Genomic DNA, 24,650 nt, shown 5'->3' on the forward strand with positions numbered 1-24,650 from the left:
GTCTATCCCCAGCTACCTCGGGTGAGAGGCAGGGAACACTCTAAACAGGGGGCCAGTCTATCACAGGGCACACACTCATTAATTCTATATTTTTTAATGTATTCCAATGTTTTTTCCCTCCATTTAATCCTTCTATTTTTAATTTAATCAACTTCAGATATTTATGAAATAATGAAATAAGAGAAGAATTTCTTTTTAACTACTTCATCGGAATTTTACAGGAGAGAAATTACAATAAAGGCAAATAATAATTAAAGTATAATGTATATAAATTTAATAAAATCTTCTTATTATCAATGCATTAGCAAATTGCAAGAGTAGAGAAAGTGCTTATTGTGACACAACTCTAAAGACGCGGCTGCATTGATTTCTGTATAAATTAAATCCATTCAAAGTTGATTGACAGATCAGTTTGATCAGCGTTCTACCTGAAGGTGTTTCACGATGTTGACCACCTCCCTGGTGGAGTAGGGATAGGATATGGACCCCTGGTCGGCCATGGAGCGCAGCTCCCCGAAGGCCGACACCAGCTTCTCCAGGGTTGCGTCGGGAACATCCGGCCCGTATTGCTTCAACATCGCCAGCTCGGCTTTTGGCTTTGGGTTGTCCACGGCGTGACAGCTGAAGATGTCGCCTGTCGCCAGGTAAGTCATAGATGTGAGTTGTTGATTCAGAGATAATTGAAGCATTAACGGTCAAAGTGAAGCAATAAAAAAGTCTTAGTTATGATTAATACTTTATATACATTTCAACCAGTAATGAAAGTTATTATATTTCCTCTTTTTTTTGTCAAAAATTGACAAATTTAAAGTGGAAAAAACAAATAAAAATAAAGTAAAGTAAAGTATTGAATTAATAAAAAAAAACTTTATTAACATTTGTTCTTGTTTTTCTAATCAAATAAGAAACATTCTTCTTTGTTGCTTGACAGATAAAACCTTAGCAACTTCTTGTCCTACAGGCTTACGTATATAACACTGATCTAAATATAATTTTTTAAACATTTGTTGCTGATCGATGCCGTTAGATCATCAGTTCTAATCAAATCATGATCACCCAGTCGATCACAGAGGTATTATGGGTAGATTAAATGACATTAAATCATCTACACGTCACTTGATTGATATTCAGGGTTCCATTCAGACTGCACTCCTCATAAATCAAACTAAATCTTGCCAAATCTGGCAATATTTGTTTCTTTTGCGTTGACTCTGGTATTTTATTGTTTATTTAAGTGCATCTACAAAATATATTGACACTACACGGCCATGGAAACAATTGTTCTATAAGTCCGCCCATTGATTTAATTGGATCAGAACAGCTGTCAATTAAAACTGCACATGACATTTTGAAGGTCGCTGGATTCATTCATTGTGACAAATGTTAACGGTTGTGCAACATGATCAACATACATTTTACCTATAAATAATTATCAATATAATTATAAATAAATATATGTTTAGCGTAAGTATTTCAATTCATAAGGAGTTTGCATGAAAATCTCGGAGCATCTCTGTGTTGGATTATCACAAAAATTAAAGAATAATTTAATTTTGTTATACCTAGAGCACCATAAAAGTCATTTCCAAGGAAGGGAAATCCGGGTCGGTTGGCCAGGACCAGCATTCTGAAGTCTGGGTGCATGACGATGGTGTTGGATTTTCCCTCAGATTCCCTTGGATCTAGGAAAAAAAAAAAAAAGATAAGATCACGCTGACAGAAAGAAATATAAACATGTTCCTCCCCGACACACACTCCTGCGCACAGACTTTTTCAGGGTTGTGTTAAATTTGACAGCTCAAGTTTCTGTTTACATTCCTTCAAGTGCAGCAGCCTTGTAGTACAAGGAGCCTCGGAAAAAAAACCCCCTCTGCTTTAACGACGGAGCCTGCTCCAAAAAATTCTACTGGTTCGCCTCCATAAATGCTTTTACAATAATCCTACATGAGGGATGTCTCTGTTTAGACATCTAAGTGCTCGGCTTCAACATTTATTAGTCCTCCGGGGGACGTCGCGGGTTCTGACTGTGCGCACCCGAGATGATTCTCCTTCCGTCCGCCAAGATCATCTCTCCGCTCTCCACCAGGGTTTTGAGGATGCAGGTTACGTTGGTGGGAGCTTTGTCCGCCTCGTCGATCACGAGGATGTGTCCGAACTTCACAGCTTTCACCTGCAACAGAGGTTTTCCTTTTCATTATTCACATCCAAAACACAGCACGGTTGATGAATTTTAAACCTATTTTGAGCGACCGAGACATTTTTATTGAGATGAAAAGGAAGATAAGACGACGGTGGAACAAGTGAAAATGTGTTCATACCAAGGGTGAGTCTTCGTACATGATGATTCCGTCTCGTACCGACGGCTGCAGCGTCAGGGTCTGGACTGTAGTGTCTCTGAAGGATCAACAAAAAATAACCTTGTCATTTTCGTCAAGCATCTATTCATTTATTTGTCAGGGAGGATGCAGTCAACATAGTTACAATACAAGTTTTGTTGGAAGATACATAAAGAATTTATAGCTTGTGCTAATTTTCAACTCCTAAGGCCGTGGGAGCCGATCCGGTCCACCAAACCCATTTCTTGTAGCCTATTAGAATTTTAAGATCCGAAATGAACCTCTAAGCGTTTAATAAATGATTAAAAAAAATAAAAAGGGAATTCAATGAAAGATAGATAGCAGGTGTGCTTCGAGGGGGTTTTCTTGTGCATTGTGTTCAACTAAATTAAACTAAATTAAATTAAAACTGTCAAATACAAACAAAGTTATCTCAAGACAAAAAGAGAAAAGATAAACAGGTCACAGCAAAACTCACAATGAGCAACAGTAGCAAAGAAAATAAATCAGTTTAACCGGAAGAAACCTTGAGCAGAACCAGACTCAGTGTTGCTGGGAGGGAGAAGAGAGACGGGGGGATGAAGAGAGAGGGAAAGGGGGGAGTGGAGACAAGGAGAAAAGAGAGCATAGAGCAGGGCAGCAGGGTCCGGAGACGACCATGGAGAGGAAACTGGATCCTTTGATGAGATTGTTGCTGTGGTGCTTGATTTAGAAGCTCCATCATTAACCTCAACAGGCCATTTGAAATGTAAAATCTGGCATTTTGGGTCAGTTTCACTTTGACTTTGGCATTTTATTCTGTATATTTAGGTGTATCTAAAACATTACCGACACTACACGGCTCAGGAAAGGGATGCAAGATATAAACCGACTGTCATTTATCCAATATTATAAAACGTATATAGAAAAACTTGAACGGGCGAAAAAAAAAATCCCTCAAATATTTGTTGACCTGTTTTTATAACAACCTGCTGCTCTGACCCAGAAGCTGACCCACTTTCTTTCCTGGATCGCTGCAGCTTTTTTCGGTGGCTTTTCTGAGCCACATCTCTGCAGACATGAGAGACGCTGCTCGAACACACATATCCTACTTTCAACAGTCGCTCCACGAGCCAATCGGATCACTCTGATGTCGACGATAAACCTGAAGATAAACTTAAAAATATGAAACCAATAACACTTGTGTTAACTCTCGTTGGATTCAGAGCCGGAGGGATGATGTCGAGAATCTGGTTATTTTCTGGTTATGAATCCACAACGATAGTGCTCAGACCTTCCAATTAGTGTTGAGATCAATACAAACAGTGTTTCTGCTGATGGATCCACGCTCTTAATCATGAGCGATCAATCACAAGACGTCAACCTAGTTTACGTCAATACACCAACGGAAATTATATTTTAATGGCACAGTTTTTCCTGTTTCTTTTATTCACGTTTATTTATAATTCTGAGTTTAGGGGCAGGAGCAGAGAGAAAGGATGATGTTATTTTATGTTAATCTTTGTATCCTTTTCTTCGATCTATGTTATTTATATTAGCACTTTGTCATCCCTTGCACTTTCTTCTCGTTTTCATGAAACTATCGTCTGCTGTGAACTGGAAACCCAGTTTCTCGAAGGAGATCTCTAGTGGGATTAATAAAGTCCGTCCATCCATCCATCCATAATAACGGGAGTGTCAAACTCAATCTGACAAGGAGCAAATATTTTTCACACTATTGATTGTTTTCATGCATAATCTCGTGTTATCTAAGAATATTTAAGATCATTACTGGCATCTTAATAAATCGTAAGGCAACAATCCAGTGACTTCATAAATAGACTTGGCAACAGGATTTGATACTCATGGTTGTCAACATGTACAATTTGGAAAAAATTGAAAGTTTTGCATGAATACAATACTAGATTTTAAGTGAGACAGTTAAAGTATATATTTTAATATACCTTTTACTTTTTTCTTCTTCTTGAAATTCTAACCAAGATTTACAAGGATGAGTGAAAGACATCACCATTCATAGATTCATTTAATTTTAATTCATGATTTTTTTAATTAAAAGTTGCATTTTCACATGTTGTAGTTGGTGACTTGATAAGAGAAGATTTCTACTTCCAGTCTACTGCTACATTTATTCTATAACATAATTGATTATGAATGTTAAGCTTGAAGACAAACCTGTGTACACACACTTTCCTCACACTTTAAATCATGATCTGTAACGGACTGGTTTAATATGGGCATTATAATCATGGATCGACCTTTGGATAAACAATATAGAGGTTGTGTTTTTACTTATTTTCACTAAATTAAAGGTTTCTTTTTTTACAGTAATTGACTGAAACATAAACTAGTGTTACTACAGAGAAAATAAACTATTTTAAAGAACAAAATAAACTTCAGACAGGAAAATAATAAATAATTCAACACAAATATATATGCATTATACATCGATTTTTGTTTTCTGTGCTCCCTTAAAAAAACAAACATGTTTTATTACAAACACGGTGTCAATCATGAATACTATTCAAGGTGCTGAATGTGTTCTCACCTGTGCAGTTGCAGATATTCTCTTGGTCTGTTCAAGAGATGCAGGAAACGATCAACTACTTTGTTCTTGCCCACTCCCTGTTAGAGAAGAAAGAAACTCTCAGATAATGGATAGTTCCGAGAACTTTTAACCCGCATGTGGAGTGGAAGCGAAAATCCATTTTGTTCAGTCTTTAGTCATTTGTGTTGCTGGACTCTCTTCAATATGAGCTACTTCTCAATTAATAATTAACAATTATCAATATCTAGAAAAAAATATATGTGAATTGTGGATTCATTGCAGTGGAGAGTTGATTTATGAAACAGGTACACTAACTTTATAACACAGAGAGAGAGAAAAAAACAACAATAACTTAATATAAAGAAGTGAAAAAAAGTGTTCTTGAAGTACTATTTAATATTTTGTAATGCTGCTAATCACAAGCATAAGTTTCTCCAGACAGGAATAGTATTAAAGATCTGTCACTCACAACCGTGTGGGATCAGAGAGGACTTCCAGGTGCTCTGGACTCACCTGGTTTCCCACCAACAGAAGGTGTTCTCCTAACAGGAAGTCCTTCAACATGTCCTCCATCACCATGATGTGCTGCAGAGTCGAATCAATTCTTCGTGTCAATTGAAACAGTTGAGTACGACAGGTTACAAATGGATCACGTCAGACGTTATGAACAACCGTCTCCGAGTCTAATGCGGGACTAAGTGATGAATTCATCTGAAAACAAACATGTGCTTCTAGGAAAGACGTCAGAGATAAATGGCGAAGCTTCCTGACATCGATCCGGCGTCTTTCTTTCCACGACTTGACAGAAAACAGGTCGAAGCTAAATAGGACGTCCTGCTTTCTTTTTTTTTTGCTCGTCACACATGATCCTCATCAAAGTGTGTTCCAGCTACGCAGCCAGAGAATCTTTGCAGAAACAGGGCGGCGGGAGAAAGATGGCAAATGTGGGTCAGATGGCATCATCGCTGATGCTCGAGGGTGTCAATGTCATTACTGCTTCCTCATGACGGAAGACGTTGTTAGGTCAATAGAATCGAGGGAATCTGTCACATCAAGGGATCAATCGCACAATCTCAGGACAGAACATGAGGCCTATTAGAAGTAACTTGTTTAATTTTCATCAAAAATACGAAGCATAACATGTTTTTCTTTAGACCAAATATTCAACTGGTGGAGATATTCATGATCGGCTTGGTTTTCACTTGAAACTATGTCCATATATTGTTCTGTACTGGAAGTAAAAATAATTAAGGAAATAAAATTAAAATATTAGATGTATTTATACTTATTTGAATGTATGCATACATTTGTTGTTTTTATTCAATTTCTTCACTCAGCGATTTGCTTGTTTCTTGTGGATTTCTTTTGCATCTTTTTTTTTTAATTTAAACTATTATTATGGTTATGATTATTGTTCTTATTTCTTTTTATCACTGTAAGTTTATGAACACTGTTGCATAACTTTTGTTCTATTTTAGATATAGTTATATCGCTGTGCAAGTGTATACATGATTGTATTATTATCAATAAATATTAATAGATATGGAGCATAACAAGCTTTTATTACCACACAGGTTCAACCATTAACCCAAAAATATAAATTTTGTGCAATTTTTTCAACTTTCAAAGATGGAAAACGTCTCTGGATATGTTAATTAATTAATCGAACAAGTAGAAATGAGATTTGACACCTGGGAGATATTTTGTATATAGACATATTGTTTTTTGCGATGAAGATGCAAACAGTGTTTATGCGTTACTGTGGACATGTGGCTGCAGTTAATTTCAATCATATCAATTAAGAAGATACTATATTATAGTATACTATGTTATATAATTTAATATTGCGTAATATTATATTTATTTTTATAAGGCTATGCATGTCAAATGCAAATGCATGTCCATTTAAATAATTACGTGGTGCATATATGTTACGAATTGATATTGGTGTTTATACATCATGTAAGTAAGTAAGTAAGTAAGTAAGTAAGTAAGTAATATTTATTTATATAGCGCTTTTCCAGACCAGGGTCACAAAGCGCTTAAACAATCAAAACAATACTCAAAAAAGTATATACACTTTAAAGATCAAGATAATACTGAGAACAACACAGGAGTTCCAGAAAATCAAGGAAAAGCCTGAACAAATAGAAACGTCTTAAGATGTTTCTTAAAGGAGTCAGTAGATCCATCAAGCGCAAAGAGAGATGAAGATCGTTCCAAAGCTTAGGAGCAACAGCCTGAAAATATTTCTCTCCTCTGGTCCTGAGTCGTGTGCGTGGAACCATAAGTAGATTCTGATCCACAGACCTCAGAGCCCGAGCTGGGGTGTAAGGCTGGATCAGATCAGTGATGTAAGGAGGAGCCTGACCATGAATAGATCTGAAAGTAAGAACCAGAATTTTAAAGTTGATCCTGAAAGAAACTGGAAGCCAGTGAAGAGTTTTAAGGATCGGAGAAATGTGAGTTCTTCTACTAGAGCGGGTCAGAATTCTCGCTGCAGAGTTTTGAATCAACTGCAGGCGAGACAGATCCTTCTTGTTAAGACATGAAAACAAACTGTTACAAACGCATGGATTACAAGCTCCAGATCATGTTCCGACAACATTTTCCTAAGTTTAGAGATTTTTCTCAGTTGAAGGAAACAGTTTCTGGTCAGTTTTCTTCAGTGTCGAACAAGAGACATGTCTTTATCAAATACAACACCCAGGTTTCTCAGGCTCAGTTTGACAGACTGACCAAAGTCACCCAAGTACTGACCCAATCCTGGAATCTTATCATCAGGAGCAAACACCAGTGTTTCAGTTTTGTCCACATTTAGCTGTAGAGTGTTTTCACTGAACCATTGTTTGATTTCTAGCAAACAATTGACTAAGCTGTTCAGCCTTTGGGGCTCAGTTGGATCAAAAGAGCAGTAGAGCTGGATGTCATCAGCAAAAATGTGATAAGAAACATCTGGAAATCTCAAGTATTGTATATATTTCAGAAATATTTTGCTACAAACTGGAGAATAATTTTCATTTGTGTTTCTTTCCTTTTATGTACAAATAGGTACATATTTTATCCATGTTCTAAATAAAAATCTATCCATTCATTCGAAGTGCAGAAAGGGAAAGGAGAAAAAAGGAAGATGCCATCGCTGGTTACCTGAGGATTATCATAGAAAAGTACATCCGGAACCTTCAGAGTCTCCTGTGGCCTGAAGACTGGAGCCGACACGTTTCCTATCGTCAATACTCCATCTTTGACTTCACCTGAGAACAACACGGACATGTCAGTGATTTGAAAATCTTTTCTGGACGATGAACAAAAGATTGACCTAGACTGCATTTTTACTGTATTGTAAAAAGACCGCAACACTCCTCGTTACCGTTCACTCCGTTATAAACAGGTGATTGATTGGCTGGGCGGCCAAGCATTACGGAAGCTGATCAGGTCACCGTTACTGAGAAGGTCATTGAGAGGGACGGCCCCTCATATGCAACAAGTGAAAACTTCCTGGACTGTGTTTTAATGCAAGCTTTTCTTTTAGAGAGTGACTTGACTAAACATGTGAACGCTGTAGTGTATATTGCAATTTTCTGATAACATTTTCTTGACACAAACCATGAATTATGTAAATGGTCTTGTCTAACATTCCTCAGGCAAACATTCCTCAGGAGCAGTAGAAGAAAAAGTAAACATTTTGTGGAGTGCATGTGAGTGATGTGGACGTACAGCTATAATCATGTGCATGTTCAGAAGCATCAACCACTTGGTCTATGGAACAATCGGCCAAACTTTTCTGGAGTGAGGCTCGGGCGAGATTGGGAAGGAACCTGAAGGAACAAAAAAGAAAATCCAGATGACTCATGCAGCCTTCGCTTGTTCTAAAAGTGGGTAACATTTGGATGAATGTCTGCACATGTGTTCCCTCTGACTGGTGTGTACCTCGAGAGACAGGCCTTATTGACGGCGTGGGCGACGCTCTCCTCGGGGTACTGAGAGAGCCGGCGACAAATCCTCAGCAGCTGCCTCGTGGAGAGAGAAGAAGCCAGAGACATCGCCTGCAGAGAAACACCATTCATCAAATCGTATATCTATAAATTACAGCCGCACACACACACACACACACACACACACACACACACACACTTACTGTCTGGTCCTTTGTCTGCCGGAGACTGTGTGTGAGGCGCAACAGTTGCTCTGCTGCTTCTTGAGGAACATTGGGCGTCTGGTGAGAGGATGAAGAAAGACCTTTAGATTTGGTACTTCTTATGAAGACACACGTTAGAGTCAAACTGTGTGTATATATTGGCAAAAATCTCACGAGGCGATACGTATCATGATATAATGTCAACTATATGATATATTGTGATACTGTAGGAACATGTTTATATTTGTACTGTTGGTGAGCATTTCACTCTGGTGTTGCAGAATTTGCAGACCACATGACCAAAAAATGCCAAAACATCTGCTGGATTGTATCCTCTTGTCCTCAGTCATCGCCGGGATTTCGCAGGACTTCATTGTTAATTTAGCGGCCAGACATTAAATTGTAACAAGTAAAACATCTAATTATTTAAATTACTTAAAACCACTTTTTGAATTATAATCCATTAAATAACTATCCTAAAAATATAAAGAATATTTGAAGAGCAAACAAATAATCCAATCATTTCTCAAATTTGAAAAGATATATACAGTGGTGTTGAATATAGAGTACTGTGGAAATCAAATTTTGCATAATAACACAAATATTGTATACCGGAAATTCCGGACTACAGAGCGCACCCGATTAAAAGCCGCATGCTCAAATTTTAGAAAGAAAATCAATTTTGTAATTATACAAGCCGCACCGGATTTTAAGCCGCAAGTACCGGTAATTCACGTCCATTTCTTACACTTAAATAAATAAAGCACTGTGTTATTCTTCTTAAGCATTGTTCAGATGTTTACAGTCCGAGGAACCAGCGACAAAAGCACGAGGCAGGTGGACAAACTGTCCGTGTCCTTCAACCGGGGAATTATTTCTTCATCACGCCGGCAACACGGATGTGTTTGCTTTTTTCCACCTGATCGTAACGCAGTGATTGCGCGGATAAACGCGACTTCACGGCGGGCCGTCCTGCGTCTCTGAGCCTCACCTAGGATTCACTTAACGCAGCCTTTTTTCTGGACAATAATGGACTTGAACATTGGACACTGATCGCGGGGATTTGACTGTGGGGTGTCGTGGGTGTTCGTTGTTTTGTTCATGTTTGATTGATCCTCCTTTAAGGAGCGCTTTTTGTTAAATGTTATTAAGTAAATATATTTTGATTAACTTCTATAACGGCTTCATGTGTGGTCAGTGTTGTTATAATTAATGCTGTCACTCTGGAGCGTCACCAAGTCCGCACCAGAGCTCCGCCCCCGGAAGAATGTGTGTGTGACGATCTCTCGAGGAGTTATGTGAGAAGGTCCGTTACAAAACGTCAGAGGTACTTCATCCATATTTATGATTTCATCTGGCCCGATGGCCAAAATGTTTTTCCCGCCACGAAAAAAAAATGAATAAGCCGCACCGTAGTATAAACCGCAGTGTTTAAAGTGTAGGAAAAAAGTAGCGGCTTGTAGTCCGGAATTTACGGTAGTTTAAACTCATTGACTGTTTTATGATGAAATAAAAACCAGGTCTCAAAAAAAATAGCTCAGCCTCACCAGTCCATGGATGAGCGAGATCTCCTCTGCTCTGGACATAGGATGGACTGTGTGGTAGAGGAACATGGTGAGCAGCTCTGGACCCAACCACTGCTGACCTCTGCTGCTACCACCTGTAGTTCCAGCACCCACCACTGGCGGCTCCGCGAGGGCGAGCACCCTGAACGACGGGTGGACGGGGAAGATGGACCTGAAGTGATGACACAGGATACACAGTTTAACATCTTTTTTCAAGGATGTAAGTGCAGACCAGTGCGTCAGGTGTTGGGTCGTGTGTGTGTTGAGAGAGAGAGAGCGTCGGTCAGCGTCCGACACCATCATCGTCTGTGGAGACGTTATAACTCTTGACAGCAGGCGATGAAATCCTCTGATTAAAGAGGACAGAAACGTCCGTGACACTCGCCCGTGGAGACACCCCGACTCCACAGGGATATATTTACACTATTGTGGGCGGAGCAAATGCTCTGCAGCGTCAACATCAAAAGACGTGTGGGGAGATGTTTCCTCTGCAGAGGTTTCAGGCGGTGCTGCGAGAAAATATGACCGTAAACCATTTCAGGCTTATAAAATAAACATGAAAATAAATATAAAAATGTAAGCTGATTGGATAAAATAACACAATATTCATTTAATAGTGGCTCTTTATTAAATGATTTTAATTTACTTCAATAAGATGATTAATGTATTCAAAAAACATTACATTTAATTGATTAAATGTTATAAAACATAACTAAATATTTAATTTTATTATGTTTTAATACTTAAAATAAATCAAAATGTATATTTAATTTATGTTAGCTTATTCCTTTTAGGCCAGACTTTAACCTTACAAACAAACACATCTCAAAATGTCTTCATTTTTATTAATGTATTGACTTCATGAAGATTTGTTACACTTTTTTTCTATTTATCTCTTTTTTCCCTTCAATGGCCATGTTCATGTTTATGTAGCAAATTCTACTGACTTATATACACCGTTTGGTTAATAAACACTTGAATTTGAATGATGAATTCATGTTCAATGTTGAATTATTTAAATTGAATTCATTACTTATTTTAATTATTTAATTTGTATATACCAACTTAAATGAGAAATTACTTATTTTATTTTTATTTTTATCATTTTATTTCATAATTTATGAGCTATGCAAAAGAATCCTGTGTTGTCTTTTCCAATAAACCTTTTCTGATTGAAAAGATGTTTTAAATGAGTCGATATCAGCAAGTTTCCCTTGCAACTGGAGGCCTTTTATTTTCCAAAAGCACCGACGCAGGAGGGACTTGTAAGTCGCCCTAACAAGTCACCGCCACAGGAGTTAAAGGAAGAGGAAGTGGGTTTCTTTCCAAGTCAAGATGCCCCACCACAAACATCCTTCCTGCTTTGGTTTGAGGGAATTCATGAACTCACACTGAGACTCACCAATATAGGTTGGTCAGATTTAAAAAAAAGAAAGGAGCAGCTTTAAACATTAAGACTAGAAAAAAAAGGCATCACCTTTCCTTCAGCTGTTCATCAGTGTACTGAAGCTGCTCCTTCAGGGTCTGGTATCGGTCCCACCTGAGCAGCCTCGTCCCATCGTACAGATCCAGTTCCCTGTCGTGAAGCAGCCTGACACAGAAAACAGGTGTAAATTAAGCTAAAAAAAAGAATAAAAACACTACGACCTAGAAATCGACAAATTAGGGCAACGAATGACTCGCCTGGAGATCACTGCCAACGTTCCAAGGTTGACTCTGTGTATTCCGTCCAGCAGCAGCAGCTTGCCTTCCATGGCGGCCGTCACCAGAGGAGACGGACGCCAGGCTGTGTCACCGTTGGGGAGAGTGTATCGCTGCTGGAGAAGATCTCGGGCCGTCATGTCCTGTCGGGAGGGAAAGTTAGAGAGAATAAAATCCACTGGAAAACACAGTGGAAAACAATGAAATTTTCAATCACAAATGATCACACAAATACAGAGAGATATTAAAGCACATTTGTCTAAATCAAATTACTCCCTCCAATGTTTATAACTTACTTTGGCAGATCCTTATTTTGCATTAATCTATTTGTTCATTTTCTTTCGTTTTTTATTGCTAAAGCAAGGAATAATGTGTGACAACATGGTCTGGAGCTTGTAATCCATGCGCTTGTGTCTTCTCGCCTGGACTATTGTAACAGTTTGTTTTCATGTCTAAACAAGAAGGAGCTTTCTGACCAGCTCTAGTAGAATAACTCACATTTATAGGATCCTTAATATTAATATACTGGCTTCCAGTTTCTTTCAGGATCAACTTTAAAATTCTGTTTCTTACTTTCAGATCTATTCATGGTCAGATCTTCCATCAGTGATCTGATCCAGCCTTACACCCCAGCTCGGGCTCTGAGGTCTGTGGATCAGAATCTACTGATGGTTCCTGAACACGGTTCAGGACCAGAGGAGAGAAATCCTTCCAGTCTGTTGCTCCTAAGCTTTGGAACGATCTTCCTCTGTGTTTGATGATCTACTGACTCCTTCAAGAAACATCTTAAGACATTTTTATTTGTTTAGGCTTTTCCTTGATTTTCTGAGAATCCTATCTTGTTCTCGGTGTTATCTTGACCTTTTAAGTATCTAGTTTTGTTTTGATTGTTTAAGCGCTTTGTGACCCTGGTCTGGAAAAGCGCTCTATAACTATAAATTACTCATCGTCGATGATACTTCCAGCATCTCTGATCATTTCTGATCAAAACCCTCAGCAGCACGTCATCAACGTTTCTTGAATCCAAGTATTTTTTTCTCCACAACCATCTTACGGAAATACACTCTGTCACGGCTCCCTGTTTCACTGCTTCTTTTTGTTTTCCCAAAAATTGATTTTTTTTTTCCCTTGACAAATGGCTTGGCAAAGGATTCCACAATTCCCACAGCACAAGTGACCTTTGACCTCAGAGGGCTAAAAATAGCCGCAAACTGATGCAATAACACGGAGGGGCTTCGACACGACGGCTTCCTTAAGCCGTCATCACCCAGCATTCCCGAAGATCCCACAAACGCATGGAGGAGAAAACTCTCATTCACCGATTCTGTGATCCACGACATGAACAACTTTTCAAACCGAACAATCCATGAAAAAGAATAAAAATAAGAGTTTATACAATAAATAAATAAATAATAAACATGTTTATTATTTTTATTTTGTAGCCTATATCTACATGTTCCTGTTTACAAATGTTTGCGATAATCAACTTCTAAATTTGACATAATTTAATGAAGTAAAATAAACAATAAAGGTCAACTAATGTGAAAACCTAACTCTCCAGAATCACATGTTTCAAATGTTCAAGTCCCTCATCATGACCATGTTTTTAACTTATTACTTTATAAAGTTTGTCTGAAATCTGGGCGAACGAGAGGTTACAAGAGTAGAGTCCATTATGACGTTATAACGGCTTCACTCCTCCTCCTGCCAGCTGCTTACACACCCGCTTTGTTTATACAACGAGTCCCTTTGAGGTGGGGACTTCCAGGATTGATGACCCACGGTGACGATTAGGATTTATAGTTGTTGTTTTTTTTACCAATAACAGCAGAGTGGGTGTGGTTATGGTAAACAAGATTTAATCCCCAGAAAGACAAGGTGTTTTCAGTGGGCTTTTCTAATGTAAATATTTCAATAAAAAATTGAGTTTTGTACAAACATGTACATGTACAGACACATCAATTGGTGTTTCATATTGAAAAAAATACCATTAATAATTAGTAAATAATACACTGGGATTGTGATTATTAACCTGGTTAAAAATATTAAAGCGCCTCGAGAACCGATCGTCTTTACCTGGTAGAGCATGACAGGCTCTATGCTGTAACCCAGCATCTCTGCAAACTCTCTGGCAATCACGGACTTGCCGCAGCCCTGGAATCACAAAAACCTCCGTAATCAGTCACAAGTAGCTAAAAACCTGAACGGGTCGCCGGAGAATACATCATCATCATGAGCTACCTTGGCGCCAATCAAGCAGATGTCCTTCACCATGTGTGACTGCATCATCTCGGCGATCAGCTGCGAGTGACTGGAGGTGGTGATGAAGGTGGGGCTGCTATTGGGGGGTCGCAGCTCCTTGGCACCGGCCGGAACCTGGATGTGGATCCATGTGGGTCAGAGAATTCTCATGTCTCTTGTCAAAGGAAGAATAGATTACTTTCTCCATTTATTTTACCTGGAAGGTGACGTCCTTGTCTGCCACTCGTAACGTGACGTCGGCGGATCCCGTGAGGTCGTTTGTTCTGGATACGCTCTGGACAGAACCGGGTTGCTGCGGTCGCCGTCCATCCAGCAGCTCGAATCTCTGTTTGAAGATTATTCAAATTAAAAAGTAGAAAATATTAAAATATTAAATATTTGAATTTATATTTTAAATTTTTGATGAGCAGATTTATTAAAAAAAATACTTAATACGTACAAACACAAGTTGCCGACAAATAATGATAAATATTTGAAAATATATATATATATATATATATGTATATTTGTGTTAGAAAATATTTACTTTTAATATTCACTCTAACTGTCTGCGGTCCGGATAATAAACACTTCAATTATTGTTTAATTTTAATGTTTTATTTTTTAAAACTTTTGTTTACATTGTTTTGCTTTATTTTATTCCTTCTATTTTATAATCAACACTACAAAACAACATATATGTTACAAAACTGACAATAAATGTTTTCTTAATTATGAAAGTGTAATTAAGTGTATTACTTCTTGATTCCGTTTGGTATTCTCAGTGACGGTGACCTGAACAGCTCCCATAATGCTTTGCCACCCAGCCAACCAATCACAGCGGTCGATCCCTTTTGACATAACTTCATAGACGAAGAATTTAAATACAATATTGTAGCGACTGCGGTTCCAATAAATCAATAACAACAAGCTTTTTGCTTACAATATTTACTTATAGATGCAGTACTGTGTTGCGGTAGTGACTAATACAGGTTTTCTTGATCTTATTCTGATTCTTAAATTTAAATTAAAAACTTATGTTAGTCTAATTGAGTGTGATAACCAGAAACACCATAGCGTACCAAAATTCGAAATACACTTCACAATAATGTTTGCTATTCTCAGTGACGGTGACCTGAGAAGCTCCCAAAATGCTTTGCCGCCCAGCCAACCAATCACATCTGTGAATCATTTAGTCATAACTACATAAACAAGATATATTTTTCTGCTCAGCTAATATAAACAATAGGTTATATATAGAAATAGATCATATGATGACACGTCTACAGTATATTTATTGTTTTTGCACCAAAGAAAAAGCGTATTTCAAGACTTACCTTGAGAACACCTTCCACAGCTGAACGTCCTTCTTTTCCTAAGATATTGTTGTAAGGGTAAAGTCTCTGGACCAGCTGCTGGGACGTTAACATGGGGAACGCGTTCTGCAAACACAAACATTATTCATTTCTCCAAACATTACATGTGGTTGAACCAGATAAACAATCACAGGATCCTCACCAACACATTGATGGCAGCAAGAAGATTGTCGAGGGGGAAGTCAGGAAGTCCCAGGTTGGAGGATTCCTGGGAGCACAAGGTTGTTGCTAATGACAGTAGCTGTGACACTCTGGTTTACGGAGCAGAGACAGAAATAGAAGTAAGAATCGTCGTCATGGTTACTTCATTTATCTTCTGTGTGAAATTCCTTGTTTTACCTTTCGGCTGATAAGTTTGGTCCGGCGGAGTACAACAACTCCAACTGGTCCTGAAATTAAACACATTTACTCGTATCACATCATCAAAAGGCCAAAGCTGACCCTACGAGTCATTTCATGCGAATGAGAAACTACTACTACTTTAAATCACCTACAGAAATGCAGTGACTTTATACACATTGACATACAAAAGGCTTTTTTCCCACATGAAGATGATAAAAATGAAGCAGTAGAAAGACGATAGAATAAAAACGGAAAGCAGATTAGAATGTTTTGACTCTGATAAGTTATTAACTGTTGCAAGTGATGAACGACACTAGATACTAGAGTAATTAATTATTCTATATTTAACCACCAAAAACACTGCCTAGAAAAATAAGTAAAAAAAGAAGGGAAACATTGGACAATGAGAAGACATTGAAAACACGAAAGAAGAAATGGGTACACGGTCCAGAAAGAATAAAAAAAGTGCGAGTAAAGCAGAATAATGAAAAGCAGGGATGGGAAATGAAAATAATTGACCTGTTGAAATGAATAGGAACTGACTTAGACAAAGACAAATGAAGAAAATAATATCAGTTGAATAATGGGATGGAAGAGAGAAACAAGAAAAAGAAAACCAAAAAAATACAAACATTTACATTTTCCTTTAGGGCCACAAAAAAATAACCATCATTTATAATAAAAAAAAACAGCCAAAGTAAGCCATTTGTGGCCCCCGGGACGGACCAATATTAAAGTATAGTCGTCTCAACTGACCTTGAACGGCAAGTAGTAGATGTCTCGAGCCTGGAAGCGAGAGCGCAAGGGCGGGTCCAGTGGGTTGCCTTTGTACTTGGGGACAGGAAGGCCGAGAGCGATCACACGAAAGTCCTCACTCACTCGCACAATCTTCCAGCCGTCCATCTCTTCTTTGGTGTGCTCCTGCAGGACCCAACATTTATTTAATCGAGGATGTCAAAGTCAATCACACAAGCAAAATCTATACAGTTGCATGTCGTTAATTGAAGGTTGCGTTCTGAACCCACATTAGACGTGGAAATGCAAAGTAGTTTATCTGCATTTTATTTAACACAATGTATTTAAATGAAATCAAAATTGCATATGCGGTGCCATCACTTTCAACAACCTTCTTAGTAACAGTGACCCATAATGCTTTGCCGCCCAGCCAACCAATCACAGTTGGCGATCACTTAAACATCAACATTGACGCAGAATTTAAATACAATATTTTAGCAACTACTGTTCCAATAAATCCAGTTTATAACAATGTGAAAAAGTATATATAGTTGATATACAGTAAATTCAGTACCATGGATGTGATTGAAACTTTGTGTTTGTAATGTAATACAAGTATCTTCACTAAACTTCCCCAACAGATATTTAAGAAAAACGTCTTCTATCCTGCTGGATTCATGGATGTCTTTTCACCTGTCGTCAACATATTCATAGCATGTACGGGGAGCGCGGAGGGCGTCAGTGAGGAGGTGGCGTGAAATGACAAAACCAGACGCGCAAATTTAGTCGGCGTGAGATCCTGACCTGCAGCAGCTTGTCGTAACGTTCCGCCGACATCAAGAAGCGTCCGTCCTCCAGCTGCATCTCCCGGTTCTCCAGCAGGTTGTTGAGGACCGGCAACACGTTTCTCTCCGCCTTTTCAAGACCTTCCAGGACCAGAACTCGCCCCTGGGTCGCCGCCCGAACTGCACACTGGGGACACACAAAAGTATTTTAAACATTTAGACGAGAGCAAAAGATATACACTGTAGCTCAGACCTGGGGGACACACACCGCCTGCTGACTCTATCTATGCAGCCCACATGAACTTAAAATATTACTATAAAAACTGGCCATTTACCTACCTACCCATCTACCTACCTACCCAAATTCCTACCCATCCATCCATCCATCCATCTTACATATATTTTCCAGAAAATCTGTGTTTGAATATCTTTTTTTATATTCTGTTTTGCCTTTTATTTGTCATCTTTAAGGGTTTTTATACGTTTTGTAGTGCTTTTATATAATATTTTATCATGAATCAAATGAACAGAATAAAATGATGGCATAATGACATTTGTTTTGTATATTTTAAATGGTTAAAATATATGAAATCTTCAGGGTTTTTTTAGAACCTTAAAATAAAATGAATTATAATAAAACTATATGCAAACAAATAACAACATAAGATTTTTATTTATCTTAAAATTTTCCCATCATATAAAATTGTTCATATATCATCAGCAACAACATATAACATTAGCTTAACTTTAATTACTCAAATTTCACAATATCAGCTTGAACATTAACCTGCATTGATTTAAGCAAACCATCCAACGGGCCACAACAAATAAATTGGCAGGCCATTTTTGGCCCCTTGGCCTTAAGTTTGACATATATCATTTAAAGGGTTTTAGAACAGACAAACTGAACTTCACCTTTAAATATCAAAACATAAACAAAACCCCCCAAAAATAATGAAACCGACAATAATAAATCAACATCAATATGAAAAGCCACACAAAATTCACAACTTTAACCTAATTAACCTCTTATTTGACAGGTTAGTCGACGGAAGATTAATCAGTCGTTGAATCTGTAACTTAAGTATAAGGAAATAAACGCGACAATGAGGTGTTTATACGCAGAAGGCAGTTCTAATGAATTCTATATTTAGTGCCGAAATTCCTCCAGTCTCGGTGCATTAAAAAAACTGCTTTAAATCTGATGCCATCTGGATGCGTTTTCTCCAGGAAGATGAGCACAAAATCTCTTCCACATCCTGCTCCTGCGTCACGCACATTGCTGACAATTATGCGATTACAGTGTTTGTTGCCTAAAATGGATCAGGAGTTAAAAATAGAACATCTGGTCCCCACTATAGTTTTTATGACTTTCCTTCCCTGCACAACCTGCTGCACATTTGCATGTGAACCTAATTACACGGACACTCGCGCTGCGGTCTAACCAGACGCTTGAAGTTTCCTGCCGCTTGACGTCAAACGCTTTTTTCTTTCCCCCCAAAATAGTTTGCACTGCTTGACACAAGGATGCGAACTAAATCAACAATGATGCAGTTACACACATTTGTTTGTGGAAAAGGGAAAATGTGATTAAATCTGTGAGAAAATGTTTTAAATCGACTGAGAAAGAAGACGAGAGTTGAAATGTGAAGGTAATGATGTTGTGTTAGTGTTGCTGCTGTGATCCTGTGTTTCTTATCTCTTATGAAAACACACATCAAACGAACAAGGAGCCACACACTACTCGACACACTCACAACCACATGACCAACTTTTATACATATACACACATAAATCACCCAAATACAGATGAACACACACACCACCTAAACACAAACCTCTCCAACAAAGACACAATCACAGATCACCACTACAACACAGAAACACACACTTCACTCCAACACAGACACACATGACCATCCTCAACACACACACACATAATCCAAATTGGGATCATACAGTACACACACACCACCCAAACGCACAGACAAACACATCTCTCCAGAACAGAAACAAACGCCCCTCAAACAAATACACAAATGCACACAACACCCCAAAACACACACACACCAGTCCAAAACAGAAACACACACTACTCCAACAGGGAAACACGCACACTACTCCAAGACAGACACACACACCACCCCAAAACAGACACACACACCACCCCAAAACAGACACACACACACTACTCCAAAATAGACACACACACTGCTCAAAGAGAGGGACACACACACACCTCTGAAAAACAGACACACACACATACATTACTCCAACAGACACACACCAACCCAACAACACACCTCTGCAAAAGAGACACACAAAATACTCCAACAGAGACACACACACCACCCAAAACCACACACACTTCTGAAAAACAGACACTCACACACAATACTCCAACAGAGACACACACACACACATCTCCGAAACACACACAACTCTGCAACAGAGACACTCACACACAATACTCCAACAGACACACACATCTCCAAAACACACACAACTCTGCAACAGAGACACTCACACACAATACTCCAACAGACACACACACATCTCCAAAACACACACAACTCTGTAACAGAGACACTCACACACAATACTCCAACAGAGACACACACACACACATCTCCGAAACACACACAACTCTGTAACAGAGACAATCACACACAATACTCCAACAGACACACACATCTCCAAAACACACACAACTCTGTAACAGAGACACTCACACACAATACTCCAACAGACACACACACACACACATCTCCAAAACACACACAACTCTGAAACAGAGACACTCACACACAATACTCCAACAGACACACACACACACATCTCCAAAACACACACAACTCTGCAACAGAGACACTCACACACACACATACACATCTCCAAAACACACAACTCTGCAACAGAGACACTCACACACAATAATCCAACAGACACACACACACACATCTCCAAAACACACACAACTCTGAAACAGAGACACTCACACACAGTACTCCAACAGAGACACACACACACCACCCAAAAACACACACACTTCTGCAAAACAGACACTCACACAAAATACTCCAACAGAGACACACACACCACCCAAAAACACACACACACTTCTGCAAAACAGACACTCACACACAATACTCCAACAGAGACACACACACACATCTCCAAAACACACACACAACTCTGCAACAGAGACACTTTCCCAGCACAGAAACAGCAACATGGAGGTGAAGAACACCCTGGACAGGTCACTGGAAACTAACACTCGTGGTTGGTTTCAAGTAAAGTTATCTCCTTGTTCAAGGTTAGTAAATGATTATTTATCTTATCTACAAACCCAGGGAAGTACGAGGAAGATGAACCGATGATAACGAGCACTAAATAGCTCACGGATTGACCCGGTGTGTCTGGATATAGAACCTTGAATCAGCGCAGGTCTCTGAAGGATACTAGAATGTTCTGATTAACGCTCTTAACAGCTTCTATTTTCATGGTTTCTCAAGTACAGGGAGGAGATGATCACAGGTACAAACAAAAAAAAGAAAAAAAACAGCCCAACGTGACTCCTCTCCACCAACTCTTCTCTCGCTTACATGTTTATTTTTGGACACCAAAACACATCATTAAAACAGAGTTAGGAGAGAAATAAGCTGCTTCTTTCACACATATCACTGTCAGAGACTCCGCATGACCTGTTGCTATGGAAACCACCAACACCCGCATTCATTTTAGTATCGAGTGGGTGTTGAGGCGGTTGAGCCTTCGATGAAGCAGAAGGAATTATCTCGTTGCTTTTCTTGGCAATCGTTCCCGTGAGCTGTATTAAACTCCCAGTTATTACGTCACGAGACGACGGATTGGGGGGAAAAAAGAATTTAAACTTTCCGAACTATTTGTTACTTTAAGGTCCAGAATGACCTTTCAAGGTATTCGTCCTGGCCCGGCTCCCGTTCTCCATCATTAACAGGATTCTTGAGGGTTCATGCAAGGTTGCTCAAGCAGTCCACGGCCATTTACAAAAGAGTTTCTCCACGCAGCCGTGGTGAGGAGGCCTTTCAGGTTAGTGACCGCTGAAGGAGATGATGCCGTCTCCACCTCAGACCACATCGATCTGTGTAACGACTGGTTTCTCCAAATGAGAGTAAGTGGTTTCAAGAGAAGAAAACATGAGGAACATTTCCTGGAAGTAAATGAGAATCCTCCTCATGAAAATACTTTTTTTAAAGAATATATCTCCTTGAGCCAATCTTAAAATAAAAAAGTATTGAGAGGAAACTTTCCTTTTTACATTTCTAAGTAGTACATCAAGAAGAATTGCGAGTGTGATCGTCAGGTCGTGCAACAGCTCACATTTAAAAATCTTATTTCTGCTTCGTGACACAACTTCACAATATACAATGCGCCTCTTCGCGGCACTTGTCACAATGATGAACAAAGATGTTTTTCTAAATCTCTTTTACGATCTCAGCTTGTCATGTCAGTGTGACAAAGATGTATCACCGGGTTGATAAAACACCTAAAAGAGCTTTATTTTTCTTATAACGTTTTTTTAATTATTCTTCTCAGAAACCTTTTAGATTCAAGCTAATGAGAAATTAATGAATAGAAAAATACGAGATCAAATATTACACATTATTATTATTATTATTTTAGCATTATATAATAATAAATATAATAATAATAAATAATAAACACATTGCAGAAAAACAAGTTTATAGTTTAGGGTTGTAAATAAAATAGGAAATTAGTATCATTTTCATATTTGGAATATAAGGTTGTGATCATGCTTTTCCTTCACAAAGACAATTTAGTGGAACCTATTGTGAAGATTTAAATAAATAAGATGCTAATGTTCGGTTATTACACTCTAGATGTTAACAACTATCTCGGTGGAGTTTGTTTTTTTTACACTGCTCTTGTTTCAGTTCAATTTAATAATTATCTTGAGATTTAATGGAAATGAGAGGAGGTGTAGACAGAAGATAGAGTTCTGCTGTCTCCATGGTTACAGGTTTTAAAAAGTAGAACGTGGGTGAAAGAAAATGGACAATTTAACAGCACTATTGTTATGATGCATTAAATTACTACAACATGTAGAAGCTTTTCATTTCGTTACCTTTAGATAATCGACTGAAAGTATTACTGTAAACAACTTTATGAACTTGCCATGTTTAAACCATAACATTTATTAACCCAAAACCCAATGATGTCCTAATAATAATTAAGATTAAAGCCTGGCAATATATTCTATATTTAGAATCATAATCATTCACTACAAGTTTTAAGTATCTTCGACAGACACACCAAGTTATCACACACACATTAAGAAGTCTTTAATTCTTAAGAATGGCAGTTTAGATAAAACAGTGATCCTGTTCAGAAAACTTCAGGAAAATATTGACAGATGTAAAGCGTACAGTAAGACAAAGCCTGCATCCTCAAAGTACGTGTTAAACAAAATATAACCAACCTGGTCTATGTAGAAGGCGGTTCCTGACCGGATCTCCCTCCTCTGCTTCAGGTCAGTCTCAGTGGTGTCTCTGGAAAGCGCAACGTACTCCACCTCACGTTTAGTCAACTCCTGGTTCACAACACAAGTCACCACGTAAATAAAAATTGATTTCCTCACTTTATTTATGTACATGCTCTCTTATAAGTCATTCATGTTGTGACTCACAAGGTATTGCATAGCGATGGACCGCCTGAGAGGCCCCGGGGGGCCAATAAGAAACACATCTTGTCCCAGAATGTCTTTCTGCATGATCCATCTTAGATGTTGGGCCACGGTCTGAGGTATAGAGTCTGAAACTATCCACAGATCTTTGATTAACACTAATAATATTACTGAAATATTACTAAAAAATATGAACACAACAACATTGTAGAGTTCTAACTTAAATATCTTCACTTACTGTGTTTCACTGGAACAAGTTCAGGATTCCGTGGAACTTTTAGTTTGTAAGTGATGTCTCCAATTTGCACTGTGTCCCCTGTAACATTATTTAACAGGTCAATATTAGCAGGTTCAGCTAAAGAAAGTCCACAATAGGGGGAGCAAATGCAAATTTACAAACTGATTAAAAATGTCCGTCTATCTTCATGTGTGTGAACAGTTTCTTGCTCTCTCTTGCAAGATTGCCTTCAGTAGCACCATGTTAACCTTTTAGATCAGACATGTCCAAAGTCCTGCCCAGGGGCCGTTTGTCGCCCTTGAGCAGATTTTATGCGGGCTTAGAGGGTCAATTTGAACTGTATAATTCAGCCAAAGACTAAATAACACACTGGTCAAATGGTTATGTCAAAAAAAGAAAATAAATAAATGCTAAGAGTCAATGCTATTTTCTAAATTATTTTTCTGTCTGTGAAGAAGTTATACATTTTGTGTTGAATGGATTGATGATACAGGAGCTTTTATTATTAACTTCTAAGTGACATTACTTAGTTATAAGTCTTGACCCCTGCTTGTTTTCACTTCATCAAATGTGCCCCCCATCTGAAAATGTTGTACATTATGCTTGAGAGTAGTTTTACTATTAACTTCCTTCAGAAAAAAATATTTTTGTCAACATTTTTTTTTGCACTCAACATCAAATCCAAAATATTTGCTTTCAAAAAGTGAAAAAACATGTTTTTGCATAACACTGTTTATTTATTGATTTATAATGTTTATTTTGCTGCTACCTTATTCAATGGGATTAATAATTATTCTAACCTCAGTGAGAAGGGTTTCTTTATTCATTGTACAATCATTATTTTACTCCAAAAACATGTTAATAATTAATTGTGTACAGTATAGAAACTATACTATATAAATTGTCCGTAGAAGATCTCCAGAGGGATTGACAAAGTCTATATAATTATATAATATAAAATA

The 24,650-nt window shown here is 38.2% G+C and overlaps 1 protein-coding gene across 1 annotated transcript in view; it reads right to left on the minus strand.

The window, feature by feature from the left end:
• vwa8 (von Willebrand factor A domain containing 8) overlaps positions 1 to 24,650 on the minus strand; it is a 55,276-nt gene that overhangs the window by 30,037 nt on the left and 589 nt on the right. The window contains exons 2-25 of the mRNA XM_087803980.1: positions 23,689 to 23,766; positions 23,454 to 23,584; positions 23,247 to 23,357; positions 17,784 to 17,951; positions 17,001 to 17,165; positions 16,242 to 16,291; positions 16,045 to 16,153; positions 15,864 to 15,968; positions 14,744 to 14,872; positions 14,527 to 14,661; positions 14,362 to 14,439; positions 12,268 to 12,428; positions 12,062 to 12,175; positions 10,567 to 10,756; positions 9,020 to 9,097; positions 8,812 to 8,927; positions 8,599 to 8,699; positions 8,029 to 8,135; positions 5,395 to 5,466; positions 4,882 to 4,958; positions 2,319 to 2,394; positions 2,035 to 2,170; positions 1,563 to 1,682; positions 429 to 634 (exon numbers count right to left, since the gene is read on the minus strand). Coding sequence (XP_087660106.1) covers positions 429 to 634; positions 1,563 to 1,682; positions 2,035 to 2,170; positions 2,319 to 2,394; positions 4,882 to 4,958; positions 5,395 to 5,466; positions 8,029 to 8,135; positions 8,599 to 8,699; positions 8,812 to 8,927; positions 9,020 to 9,097; positions 10,567 to 10,756; positions 12,062 to 12,175; positions 12,268 to 12,428; positions 14,362 to 14,439; positions 14,527 to 14,661; positions 14,744 to 14,872; positions 15,864 to 15,968; positions 16,045 to 16,153; positions 16,242 to 16,291; positions 17,001 to 17,165; positions 17,784 to 17,951; positions 23,247 to 23,357; positions 23,454 to 23,584; positions 23,689 to 23,766 — 2,813 coding nt within the window. The remainder of the gene's footprint in view (positions 1 to 428; positions 635 to 1,562; positions 1,683 to 2,034; positions 2,171 to 2,318; positions 2,395 to 4,881; positions 4,959 to 5,394; positions 5,467 to 8,028; positions 8,136 to 8,598; positions 8,700 to 8,811; positions 8,928 to 9,019; positions 9,098 to 10,566; positions 10,757 to 12,061; positions 12,176 to 12,267; positions 12,429 to 14,361; positions 14,440 to 14,526; positions 14,662 to 14,743; positions 14,873 to 15,863; positions 15,969 to 16,044; positions 16,154 to 16,241; positions 16,292 to 17,000; positions 17,166 to 17,783; positions 17,952 to 23,246; positions 23,358 to 23,453; positions 23,585 to 23,688; positions 23,767 to 24,650) is intronic.

Source organism: Callionymus lyra, chromosome 12 (genome assembly GCF_982586985.1).
Source record: "Callionymus lyra chromosome 12, fCalLyr1.hap1.1, whole genome shotgun sequence".
NCBI classification, from domain to species: Eukaryota; Metazoa; Chordata; class Actinopteri; order Syngnathiformes; family Callionymidae; genus Callionymus; species Callionymus lyra.